We start from the raw sequence: 13,934 nt of genomic DNA, 5'->3' as shown, positions 1-13,934 counted from the left end.
CTTGAGCTCAGGGCCTGAGCACTGTCCTTGGACTTTTCTCAAGGCTAGAGCTCTACCACATGCACCTAAGCACCACTTCCGGCTTTTTGCTATGTATGTGGGGTACTGAGGAATTGAACCCAGGTCTTCGTGCATGCTAGGCAAGCACTCTACCACTAGGCCAAACTCCCGGCCCCATGGACCTGAGACTCTTATCTCCAATTAATCTCTAGAAAACAGGAGGTAGGGCTTGGCTCAAAGGTAGTAAGATAGCCTTGTACTGAAGAGCTCAGGGACAGTGCCCAAGCATAGTTCAAGCCCCAAGACCCACAAAAAAAAGAGTAAAATACAAAATGGGTGTGGTGGCTCATGCCTGTAACCCTACGTAGACAAGAGACAAAGATCAGGGGATAGCAGTTCAGAATCAGTGGGGCAATAAATTGGTAAGTGCCAATACCAACCAATAGATGGAACATACTGGCACCTATCTGTAAGTCCCAGCTACATGGAAAACCATGGGTGGGAGAGTCACAGACCAGGCCAGCCCCAGGCAATGCCCTATCAAAGTGCAAAAAGGAATGGAGTGTGGCTCATGGGACAGAGCTTAAGTGACACTGCCTCACAAGTAAAGGCCCTTAGTTCAAGCCTTGGTGCCAGCAAACCAAAGAACAAGGGGCCCAGTTCAAGTAGTTAGGCACTAGTCTAGCACGTCTAAGGCCCTAAGTTCAACCCCTGTACCACAGAAAGGATCTCAAGTGTGAGACCAGCCTAGGCTACACAAAGACTATTTAAAAACCACTGACTGGGGACTGGGAGTTGGCCTAGTAGTAGAGTGCTTGCCTAGCATACACAAAGACCCAGGTTTGATTCCTTGGTACCACATACATTAAAAAAAAAAAAAAAAAAAAAAAAAAAGTCGGAAGTGGTGCTGAGGCTCAAGTGGTAGAGCTCTAGCCTTGAGAAAGTCCAAGGATAGTGCTCAGGTCCTGAGCTCAAGCCCAGGACTGGCAAAACAAAAAACAAACAACAACAACAAAAAAAACCACTGACTAGTAACCGAGCTCAGTGGTAGAGTGCTTGCTGGGCATGCACAAGGCTTGAGGTTTGATTACCAGCAATACTCAAAAGAAGAAAAGGGAGGCCAGGAGTTTGGCCTAGTGGTAGAGTGCTTGCCTAGCATGCAGGAAGACCCGGGTTCGATTCCTCAGTACCACATACATAGAAAAAAGCTGGAAGTGGTGCTGAGGCTCAAGTGATAGCGCTCTAGCCTTGAGAAAGTCCAAGGACAGTGCTCAAGCCCTGAGCTCAAGCCCAGGACTGGCAAAAAAAAAAAAAAAAAAAAAAAAAAAAAAAAGAAGAAGAAAAGGGAAAGAAAGCCTATTATTTCACATTTAAAAACAAAACAGCTGGGGCTGGGAGTTTGGCCTAGTGGTAGAGTGCTTGCCTAGCATGCACGAAGACCGGGGTTCGATTCCTTGGTACCACATATTTAGAAAAAGCCAGAAGTGGTGCTGAGGCTCAAGTGGTAGAGTTCTAGCCTTGAGAAAAATTCCTCAGGCCCTGAGCTTAAGCCCAAGACTGCCAAAAAACAAACAAAAAAAAACAACCCAGCTACTCAGAAGGCTGAAATTGGATGATCACGGTTCTGGGTTTAAAGCCAGCCCACGTGAGACTCTTATTTCTAATTAATCACTAAAAACAGGAAGTAGGGCTGTGGCTCAAGGGGTATGGTGGTAGCCTTGAGCTGAAGAGCTCAGGGACAGCACCCAGGCCCACAAAAATAAAAACAAGCAAAAACAACACACACACATACACATACACACACACACATACATACACACACACACTCACACACTTGCTCACAGTTTTAGGAATGAAATTGGAAATTATTTTTTGAACTTCAAGGTTCTAGTAATAGGAACTCCTTTATTCTCAGTCCACAGGATCCACACTTATGATTAGAGTCTTTAGAGGAATTCTGGAGGCAGGACCTGTTTTGATCACCACAGAGCAGCTGGTAGGGAGTGGCTGTTTCCTATTACCACCTACAGTCTTCAGACCAGCTTATTTGTTTACTTTTGGTTTTGTTTTTCCCAAGTAGAAAGAGCTTATTTTATCCTCTCTTTATAAAAGCAGACTTTAAAAAATGTTCACCTGGGACTGTGGGGGGACCATGCTAGCACGTACACTCAGCATGTGCCACACCCTGGGCTCAAGGTCCAGTCCCAACAACATATAAAAACACAGGCTGGGTGGAGAAAGATACTGGCAGCTCATGAAAGTGGGAAGAAGGAAGACTGGAATTTCATACAACATACCTCCTTGTACATGAGGAAGAGGTTGTGAACCCACAAACCCTTAGGCAAATACTTTGAACTGGGTCGCAGGAATAAGTAGCTTCATAAAAATACAGAATTTTGCCAGGCTCAGTTGCTCATGCCTGAAATTTTAGCTACTCAGGAGGCTGAGATCTGAGGATCAAGGTTCAAAGCCAGCCCAGGCACTAACGTCCATGAGACTCTTATCTCCAATTAACCACCAGAAAACTGGAATTGGCGCTATGGCTCAATGGTTAGGGGGTAGCCTTGAGCTGAAAGTACTCTGGGACAGACCCAGAATTAAAAAAAAAAAGGGGGGGGGGGAATTTCAAATTTTAGATTTAACTGTCTACATCTTCATCATATGGAAATAAGAGAGTTCATGAAAAAGGAGATCCAAATTTAGGGGGCCGGGAGTTTAGCTAGTGGTAGAGTGCTTGCCCAGCATGCATGAAGACCCGGGTTCGACCCCTCAGTACCATACACATAGAAAAAGCTGGAAGTGGTGCTATGTCTCAAGTGGTAGAGCGCTAGCCTTGAGAAAGCCCAAGGACAGTGCTCAGGCCCTGAGTTCAACCCCCAGAACTGGCAAAAAAAAAAAAAATTAAAGAGTTTCTCAAAATTTTCAACTATTTTCCAGGATATAAATTAGAGACAGATGGCTACACCAGGCCCAAATGCTAGGGGGGGGGGAGAAATGAGATTTCAAGCTACTCATGAGGGGAAGGGGGAAAGGGGGAAGGATGAAGGGGAGGGGAGGGGAGGGGAGAGGAGGGAAGGGAAGGAAGGAAAGGAGCACGGAAAGATGGAAGATCTTAGTAGGAAGGCTTAACATAAAGATAATTGCCAAAGGAAATGCACCATACTCTGATGTGGTAAGGTTAACTCCTGTGCTGTTGCATTTATTTCAAAGTCCTTCTTGGGTGACTAGTAGTAGATGAGCAGTTGTGGAATCCACACCCTCTGTGTCAGGAAAGTGTGTTATGAAAGTGTGTTATGACCCAGGCACAGCCACACACGTTCATCCCATTCCTTCCTTCCATTTTAGTTTTCATTACGAAAAGGGAACCAAAGAAAGCCTAACAATAATGTCACAGCCCCCAAATGGGTCTCCAGCCCTGGCTGGCAGAGTGTGAAATGCTCCCACTGAGGCCAGTTTCAGAGGCAGCAGCTCTAATCCTGGTGGCTCAGGTGGATAACCAGGCCCAGCAAAGGGCTCCAGGAAAGGGAGGAGGCATTACCTGATCCAGTCTTCCTCCAGCTCGTCGCAGGACTCACCACCTGTGGTGTAGTCCGTCTCATAGTGATCTGGCTCTGTCTTCCTTGCCATTCCTGCTCTTCCCTTGGTAGGGGCCCGTTTTGAAGACGTCTCTAAGTTACCACTGCTGCTGTACTGAGGCTGCCTGAAGTCGTCCATGGGTGAAGTCAGGGGCAGTTCCTGAGCCACTTCAGGCACCCTACAGAAAAAACAGTCATTGTGGATTTATCACTGGGTGCTCCCTGCCTGGACAGCACACTGCAAGCACAAGGACAGCAATTACAAGCACCTGGAGGCACCGACAAGAAGGCCAGCATTGGAGCTGTTTAGGTGTCCATTTTTTGGCAGAATACTCAACATATACAATAGCTTTCAAGTTTGCAAGGGGACCCATCTTGAAGGAAAACAGGAAGTTCAGTCAGAGCTGTAAGAGGTGTTTATCTGCCCTGTGAACACTTAGACTGCAAAAAGCCATATGGAAAATAATCACCCTGATTCTTTCCTACAGGTTCTTCCAGTTCCCTGAGATGCCGTGTGGGGAAAAGACCACAGATTATCTGGTACTCAGAGATATGCACTTGATGATATTAATTCTAGGCTCCCGGAAATTCTCCTTTAAACAAACTTTGAAAGACTGGAAAATGACTAAAAATGGAAACTTAAAACACACACACACAAAACTAATGACCTGTAATGAACTATACAGGTCATCAAAAGCCAGGCACAATGCCGGGTATGGTGGCATGCCTGTAATCCCAGTATTTGACAAACTGAGGTAGGAGGACTGCAAGTTGCAGGACTAAGATATGGTGAGACCCTTTCTGAGTTTTTAGGTATCAGGTATCTTTCAAAATTGCAATGTTAAGGCTGGGAGTTTGGCCTAGTGGTAGAGTGCTTGCCTAGCATGCACAAAGATTCAGGTTGGATTCCTTGGTACCACATACACAGAAAAAGCCAGAAGTGGTGCGGTGGCTCAGGGTAGAATTCTAGCCTTGAGGAAAGCCCAAGTACAGTGCTCAGGCCCTGACCTAAAGCCCAGTACTGGCAAAAAAAAAAAAAAAAAAAAAATTGCAATGTTAATACTGATGATTTATTTTATAATGCAAATTACTTCATGCTGTAGTCTTTTTTTTTTTTTTTTTGATGGGTCATGAGACTTGAACTTGGCCTGGGTGCTGTCCCTGAGCTCTTTAGCTCAAGGCTAATGACCTACCTCTTTAGCTACAGTGCTACTTCCTAGCCATGCATTTGTATGCACAGATAATTTGAAGAATGTGTGTGTGTTATTGGGGTGGGGAGGTAGTGTTATTTATTTCCTTTTTCCAAATTTACTCAGATAACAACAACCTTGTATGTATTGTTAATGCAACATCTCGAAGAGGGAAATGTGACTTTCTCCACTAGTCAATAAGTAACACATTCCTAGACTCCCAGCCAAAACTACCAGCTACCAAGCTTCTTGCTTTGTTTGAAGTAGCAAAACAAAACCCTTTAAAGACAGTGTCTCTCTCTGAGAAGTCAGGAAGCTAAAGGAGAAACAAAAGAGGGGACCAAAGCACATCACCTGCCATAATTTTCATGATATTAGATATTGATCCTATAAATCTTTACCTTGGGAAAGTTTTCCACCTTTCCTCTTCCTAGCCTTTAAAACGCTACACACAATAGACTTTTATCAATCATGAAAGCTAGAAACAAAATGTTTAGCAAAAAAATTGTTTACAGGGCCAGGAGTTTGTCCTAGTGGTTGAGGGCTTGCCTAGCATGCACGAAGCCTTGGGTTCAATTCCCTAGTACCACACATACAGGAAAAGCTAGAACTGGTGCTCTGCTCAACACTAGTAGAGCACTAGCCTTGAGAAAGCTCAAGTCCTGAATTTAAGCCCCATAACTGGCAAAAAAAAAAAAAAAAAAGCAAACAATTACAGAAAAGCCAGGCATAGGTGGCTCACCTCTAGAACCCTAGCAACTCATAAAGCAGCAATCTGAGGATGAAAGTTCAAAGCCAGCCCAAATGGGAAAGTCTGTGAGACCTTTATGTCCAACTAATCACCAAAAAGTAGAGATGTGATTCAAGTGGTAGAGAGCTAGAGTTGAACAAAAAAGCCAAGCAAGAGCTTAGGACCTGAGTTAAAGCCTCAGTAAAGTCATTCAAATTTTATAAAAAAAGTTTTAAGATATGTATGGTCTTGATTAAACTCTCAACTCAACCTTTAGAGACAAATCCCCTGCAGTGAAAATACAGATGATGGAGAAGAGGTAACCAGTTCCCTGCACACACAGACAGGTGTTTGTTCTTACTGTTACTCACACACCCCTTCACATTCCTTTGCTGCTCCAATCAAGGCCTGCCTTGTGGTATGCTTGTGGACTTTCTCCCACCTGTTTTGCAAGTCTATGAGAGCACGAGGTTGCTGTTTCCAGAGCACCTGGCTCCATACTAAGCAATGAGAGAGGTTTCAGACAATCACTGAATTGAAAAAGAGACTCCCAAGGATCCTCCTTTTATGATGACACAGTCTCAGTAGAGCAAGATAAACAATCCTGATCAACATCACTGCACAGACTATCTATCTGAATGAGGCTCATCACATATGTAGTATTTTAGAATTGCTACCATCACTGGAGGCATAATCTGAGACTTGTTAGCCATAGAAGTCCTTCTGGGCCATGGAATGACAATAACCCAAAATGGACAAAGAATTCCGATATGGGAGCTTTGAGAGAGAAAACTTATTTCCACAGTGCTAGGCTGGATGAATGCTGTGTGGAGAATGTGGCTGGTCATGCTATGACAACAGAGGCTGTGCCGAGAATAGAATAAAACCTGAGTGAGCACCTCTGGATGGTGCCATGACTGGAGCTACTTCTATCCATGGGACTTAGAAGAGCCAATGAATTCCTCTTTTTGGTTAAGCTAATTTAAACTGCATTTTAAAATTCTTATAACTTGCCTACGAATCCTAACAGAGGATCCAGAAAGCTGAAAAGGAGCCTCGTAGGTAATCAGGGCAATGTTCCCCTTCCACGACATTCTGCATCTGTCACCATGACTTTGAGCTGTCCTGTGGGCAGGCCCCTCCTAGACATCACATCACCAAGAGCGATTATGTATCTGCGACCCCTAGATACCACATCTGCATCACCATGGCCTTGAGCAGTCCCGCACTGGAGCCCCAGGACATCACATGGTGGCCCATTACCATGGAAGGCTTGCAGGCATTGCCCCCCAGAGCTGTATGCCCTTATGGGCACCAAGTCACAGGGGCTAAACAACAGATGGAGAGCTTGTGCAGGCCATGTGGAGTCCCTGGGTCTTGGGGCTGGCCCATGATCTTGAGTCATGTAGCTCTTGCCTGGGGACACCTTATTAAACCCCTGCATAACACACACCCCATGGACCTCCCTCCCTTGGCACTCCTCCCATCTTGCAAGAACTGAAATGGGTTACTTTTTTCTTTGCTAAGCTTCTCCTCTGTGTCTGTGGATTCATTCTTTGAGACCACAGAGACAAAGGATGTGATCTAGATGTTGCAGTGTTTTGCAATGTTTCTATCAACAATGGATGTCACTTGGCTCGGTAAGGAACCAGTCTAACTCCAAAGCTCTGCACTGCAGCAATATTCAACAGGTTTGACTTGCAAAGGTCAATTCACCATGGATGTGACCAGGACAGAAGGAGAGTACCAACAGTAATCTGTCAAATTCACCTAAGAGCGGCATGGCAACCCTGTTCAGCCAAACTCTAGTGTTCTCTGGTACAGGATTCATTTTAATTGGCAGACGGCCTTGAAATGGTAAGGTGTCAGATGTTATGACACACAGAAGGAACCAGATATGAGAGCAATTAGCATGCAATGACACTTTACCCAAAGTTCAAAGACATGCTAAACCATTAGATGGTGCCAAGCCTCAGCTTAGTGGGATAGTGCCCAGGGATGCAGTAGGAGTACATGATGGAGAAACAGCACACACATCATGAGACTTCATGCCCCCAGCAGTGGGAAGGACCTTGCACAGTAACAGACACCAATGGCTACGGTTTGGGTAAGTTTCAAGCGTGTCCTCCAAGATTGTATGTTTTGAAGGCTTTATGGCCCTTCAAGAAGTAGGGTCCATTTATAGAAGACCTTTAGAAGAAGGGGATTAAGGGACTTCTCTGGCTTCCAGGTCTGAGGTGAGATCTCTCATTGCACCCTTGTTGTTGCTTTTTTTTTTAAGATTTCTTTAAAAATTATATTTTATTATCTTTAAATAGTTGTACAAAGGAGTTGCCATCCAGTAAAGTAGTTTCTGAACACAATGCATCTTGATCAGTATCAGCCCTTCCATCATTCTTTCCATCCTTCCCAACCCAGCCTCTCCCTTCAATTGTCTTAATTTTATTTTGTTTTGTTTTTTTGCCAGTCCTGTGCTTGAGCTCAGGGCCTGAGCACTGTCCTCGGACTTTCGCAAGGCTAGAGCTCTACCACTTGAGCCTCAGCACCACTTCTGGCTTTTTTCTAGTACCAAGGAATCGAACCCGGGTCTTTGTGCATGCTAGGCAAGCACTTTAACCACTAGGCCAAACTCCCAGCCCTTAATTGTCTTAATTTTGTAGGATATACATTCTATTTTTTCCCCCAGTCCTGGGGCTTGAACTCAGGGCCTGCGCACATTCCTTGGACACGTTTTGCTCAAGACTAGCACTCTGCCACTTGAGCCACAGTGCCACTTCCAGCTTTTTCGGTGTGATTCTGAGGAATCAAACCCAGGGCTTTGTGCATGCTAGGGGAGAAAGCTACCAGTAGGCCACCCTCCCACCCCCATACATTGAATTTTATGTCTACAATCTCCCCAACTGTTGTCTCCTCATTTATCTACCTCCTCCCCTTGATCCCATTTCCTGATGTTTATTTTGTTAGACTGTGAGTTAGCCTTTCTAAGGAATTACACCATTTGATTTCTCACCTGAATCTACCATATTTCAGTTAGTACATCTGTGTACTTGCATACTATCCCAAAGTTTTTACATTTTACACTTTATACATTTATAAATTAATTCTAGCTTTCCCATGTAAGAGGAAACATTCATTCTTTGTCTCTCTGGGCCTGACTTGCACACATAATATGATTTTTTCCAGGCCCTTTGATTAATTTGCAAATGATACAATATCATTCTTTCTAATGGATGAGTAAAATTCCATGTGGTTTATATACCACATGAGGGGAAAATGGTGGTATTTCAAATATAGCTCATTGCCAGTATGCATTATTATGATTTAGCAAAGATTTTTCAATCCCATACAATTATTCATTCATTTCATTCATGTTTTCAAATCTAATGTGGATTCAGAGACTCTTTTTCTATAAGCAAAACAAACAACTATTATTTATCAAAACTACCTTAAAATTTCCAGGAGGGATCTGTTTAAGTTTGCATCATTTCAACATAACCATCAGTCACTGAGCATTTCCATATATAGTTTATATGTGACCTGTCCCCACAACATGTTCACACAAAATGTACTAAAGGCTTTACTCCCAAGTTGACATTATTGTGCTGGGATTGGGTCATGAGAGTGCTAACTTCATCAATGGGTTAATCAATTGACCCATGCATTCATAGAAGGTAGACCTTGGTTGAAGGAAGCAGGTCTGAGGATGTGCATTTAAATGGTGTCTTGTCCCTGTGCTCCCCTCTTTCTCTCTCTTTCTGTCTCCCCCACTCACAGCTACTCTCTGCCCCTTTCCCTTCTTCCTCAGTTTTCTGGTTGCTATGAGGTGAGCAGCTCCACGTCTCCATATACTCTTGCCTCCCTGATGCTCTGCCAACCACAGAACCACAGCAAAGAAGCAGCGAAGCAGGGATGGAGATCCCTGTAACCATGAGGCAAAGTGAACCTTTCCTGCTCAAAGCTGCTTTCCTCAAGACTTTGATTACAGAGACACAGGGATAGTAATATAGTCTAGAATACATTGTTCCTTTTCAGCCTCAGCTTAGAGTCCATAGGGACCCCAGTTGCTTTCTTTTGGAAAATGGTGCTTTTGAATTGTGGTACTCCAAGATCTTGAGGTAAAGGGTAAATGTTACTATTGATAATGTCAATGTTGAAAGAAGTTGTCTTAGGAATGAATCAACATCAATATCAACATAGAAATGTAACCACCAAAAACAACAACAGATACAAGGAAAGTGATCGTCACAGGTAGGAATGTGAATGAGGATGGTAATTTTCACTGAAAGAAAAGCTGCAATTACGTCTCATGTTGTTGCTTTTTTGATGCCGTGACCAAGCTGATGGCTTGGGATCTGAGGATCATGGTTCAAAGCCAGTCTGGGCACTAAAGACCTAGAGACTCTTATCTCCAATTAATCACTAGAAAACCAGAAGTGGGGCTGCGGTTCCAGAGGTAGAGTAGCCTTGAGCTGAGGAGCTCAGGGATAGTGCCCAGGCTCAGAGTTCAAGCCCCGTGACCCACAAAAAAAAAAAAAAAAAAAAAAAAAAAAAGAACCAAACTGATACTAGTGTCATACTCTTGAATCTCCATATCTGTGAGCTAAATAAACCTATTTTCTATATGAAGTTAGCCTGAATTGGGTATTTTGTTACAGAAAAAAAAAGTGTACTAATAAACCAGAACTCTGGAATTATTCAAATGAAGTTACCTAGTTCAATGGACACACATTTGATTAGGGTTGATAAACATACATCTTGAGGGGAAGGGAGAAAAAAACCCAACAACATACATCTTGCCCTCAAATACATGAGATCTAGTAACTACAAGCAAAAGGAGAGACCAAGTACTATATTTGCCCCTGTTCCTTTTACTGTCACCTAACCTCAATCTAGAAATAAGACACATAAGCACCCAGAATATCATTCCTCGCCATTCAATTAGTTCAGCAAGTGAAAAGGCACATTTAATCTTGGAAAGGAAAAGGACCCTACCCTCCCTCCTTATCCATGTTTACCAAGGAGCAGTTAGGCCTCTACCAACAGAGCAAAGGAGGAGGAATATCTAGGTTTTGTGTGTACCTAGCATAAGGAGAGAGAACAGCACAAAACAAGTCACTGCAAGCATAAGCAATACTCCTTTTTATACTCTACCAAACTAAATGGATGTTACTTACAGTGGCGTTGACTTATAGGAAGACTCTGGATACAACCGTTTGCCCCCATTCACTTTGCCATTGGAGGAGTATGCCACCACGCTATCAACTCTGTCCACGTAGTCAGATGGCGGTGGAGGCATGTCTTGTGTGCCTGCAGATACATTTTTAACCTAGAAAACAACCCCAAGAGCACTGTTATTATTTACTCTGTCATTTTAAAGAGAAGAAGAAATGGAAGAAAATTCCTACCTATAAAATATCTAATATTTGCTTGGCTCATTAAATACTATTTGGTTGTAATGATGTTTTTTGTTTTTGTTTTTTGGTGGCGAGTACTCGGGATTCAACTGTCTACCAAATCAACCATGCCCCCTAGCTCTTTTTGCTTTTGTTATTTGTTGTTTATTTATTTATTTTTGTTAGTCCTGGGGCTTGAAGTCAGGGCCTGAACACTGTCCTTGAGCTTTTTCCTCAAAGCTAGAGCTCTACCATTTGAAGCTTTTACTATGTATGTGGTACCGAGGCATCAAAACCAGGTCTTTGTGCATGCTAGGCAAGCACTCTACAAACTTTTGTTATTTATTTATCTATTTATTTATTTTTGCCAGTCCTGGGCTTAAGCTCAGGGCCTGAGCACTGTCCTTGGATTTTTCTCAAGGCTAGAACTCTATCACTTGAGCCTCAGCACCACTTCTGGCTTTTTCTAAGTATGTGGTAAAAGGACCCGGGTCTTCGTGCATGCTAGGCAAGTGTTCTACCACTAGGCCAAACTCCCAGCCCCCACTTTTATTTTTTGAAGAGGGGCTCTCTTTATGCTCAGGGCAGCCTGGACAGTGAGATGTCAGGCATAGTACCACTGCTTTCTTGCCTTTTTTTTTTTTTTTTTTGCCAGTCCTTGAACTCAGGGCCTGGGCACTGTCCTTGGGCTTTTTCAAGGCTAGTGTTCTACCACTTGTGCCACAGCACCACTTCTGACTTTTTCTATATGTGTGATACCGAGGAATCAAACCCAGAGCTTCACGCATGCTAGGTATGCAGTCTACCATTAGGTCACACTCATGGCCCCCACATTCAGATTTTTTTGTGTGTGTGCGTCATGGAGCTTGAACTTGGCCTGGGTGATGTCCCTGAGATCTACAACTCAAAGGTACCCTTGAGCCAAGCCCCACTTCCCATTTTCTAGAGGTTAATTGGAGATAAGAATCTCAGGTCCTTTTGTGCTCAGGCTGGCTTTGAACCTTGATCCTCAGATCTCAGCTTCCTGAGTAGCTAGGATTATGGGCGTGAGCCACTGTACCAGACTCACACTCAGCTTTTTATAGGTTGAGATAGTCTTACTAAATTTTTGCCCTGAACCATGACTTTCTCAATTTCCACCTCCCAAGCAGCTAGGATTATAGATATGAGCCACTATACTTGGACTTTTTCATTTTTTGTTTATATAGGTTCTCATTCCTTTGCTGGGCCAGCCTTTAAACCATCATCCTTTTATCGCTTTTTGAGTAGTTGGTATTACAGGTGTGTGCTACAATGCCAAACAATGATTGCTTTTTTATTATTAGCCTTAACAGTCAATAATATTTTCACAACAGTGCTATTGCTAGACTAATATGTATTGAATAGGAAAACTCCCACCACACTCTATCCTGATACAATTAGAACAATTATCTGTGGTAATTGTCCCACCCACCTACCCTCCTTCAATAGGAAGACTGGGTCATCTTATCTAGGCTAGGCGAGCATTTTCAATTCTAATGAGCACTCTGCTAATGTTGACACCACATTTAGATAATCAAAGAATTTAGTATATGTGTTCTTAAGTCATTCATCTCTAGATATTGAATGTTACTGCCACAGGAAAAAAAATTGAAGAATTCAAGATGATTTCTGCTATAATTTTTTTTTGATAAGTGATCTATTTATTCTCCCCTAACATGCATTTTCTTTTTTTGGACAGTCCTGGGGCTTGAACTCAGAGCCTGGGCTCTGTCCCTGAACCTCTCTGTGCTCAAGGCTAGTGTTCTATCACTTCAGCCTAAGTGCCACTTTCAGCTTTTTCTGTGTCTGTGGTACTGAGGAACTGAACCTAAGACTTCATTCATTCTAGCAAGCACTTTGTAATTGGACCACATTCTCAGTCCCCCAGCATACATTTCCAATGGCTCTATTATCCACAACCTTTGATGACTTGAATATAAACTATCCCAAACTATGTACTAGAAACTTGTTTGGTGACCATCTGATATGCTTTTGGGAAATGATGGAATCCTGAGTGCTCTCACTGAATCAGTTAATTCATCCCTTGAGGCCATATTGAGAGGTAGTGAGGCCTAGCTGGAGAAAGCAAGTCACTGGAGACTGCTCGGGCCCCTCCTGTGAGAGTCCCAGTGTCAGACTCCCGACACTGTCTTTCAGATGTCATATAACAAACAGGCTCAACATTCTTTTATTATTTGTGTGTGTGTGTGTCAGCACTGTTCATGTTCTACTACTTGAGCCACACATCCACTTCCAGCTTTTTGATGGTTAGTTGTCTGCCCTAGCTGACTTGGAATCTCAATCCTCAGATCTTAGATCTAAGTAGTTAGTTACAAATTATCAGCTCACGGCTTATTATCTTTAAAAAAAAAAAAGTTTACATCTGTTATATGGAGAGGGATTTCATTGTCTCACTGTCTGCTATTCTTCAAATATTTCATTTAAAGTTCCTTAAAATACTATTGATTTCTTTTAAAAAATTGAAAGAAGAAAAAAATCAAAGATTGGGAAGCCAGGCACCAATGGCTCATGCCACTGGTAATCCTAGCTACTCAGAAAGCAGAGATCAGAAAATTGGTGTTCAAAGCCAGCTGGAGCAAGAAAGTCTATGAGACTCTTCTGTCCAACTAACCACCAAAAAAGCCAGAAGAGCTGTGGCTCAAATAGTACAGTACTAGCCTTATGCAAAAAAATTTAAAAGAGTGTGGCCTAGTGGTACAGTGCTTGGCTAGCATGCACAAAGCCCTGGGTTCGATTCCTTGGTATCACATATACAGAAAAAGCCAGAAGTGGTGCTGTGGCTCAAGTGGTAGAGTGCTAGCCTTGAGAAAGCTCAAGGATAGTGCCCAGACCCAGAGTTCAAGCCCCACAACTTAAATAAATAAATAATGAAAACTCAACAACAGCACTCAGGCTGAGTCCAAGCCTTAGAATCTGTGCGCATGTACGTGTGCGCACAAGCCAGACAAACAAACACACAGACACTCACAGACACACAGACACAGAAAATATACTGGGGTCCAAA

General features: G+C 43.1%; 1 protein-coding gene across 2 annotated transcripts in view; it reads right to left on the bottom strand.

Annotated features, from left to right (window-relative positions):
• Positions 1 to 13,934, bottom strand: part of Ocln (occludin) — a 62,615-nt gene that overhangs the window by 4,769 nt on the left and 43,912 nt on the right. For both annotated transcript variants that reach the window (XM_090331782.1, XM_090331783.1), the window contains exons 5-6: positions 10,670 to 10,821; positions 3,539 to 3,754 (exon numbers count right to left, since the gene is read on the bottom strand). In XM_090331782.1, the coding sequence (XP_090187908.1) occupies positions 3,539 to 3,754; positions 10,670 to 10,821 (368 nt within the window). The remainder of the gene's footprint in view (positions 1 to 3,538; positions 3,755 to 10,669; positions 10,822 to 13,934) is intronic.

The sequence above is a fragment of the Megascapheus bottae genome, chromosome 4, assembly GCF_031878675.1.
Source record: "Megascapheus bottae isolate mThoBot1 chromosome 4, mThoBot2.hap1, whole genome shotgun sequence".
Taxonomy (NCBI): domain Eukaryota; kingdom Metazoa; phylum Chordata; class Mammalia; order Rodentia; family Geomyidae; genus Megascapheus; species Megascapheus bottae.
Note: the sequence above shows the minus strand (reverse complement) of the source record. Positions and strands in the feature narration are given on the sequence as shown.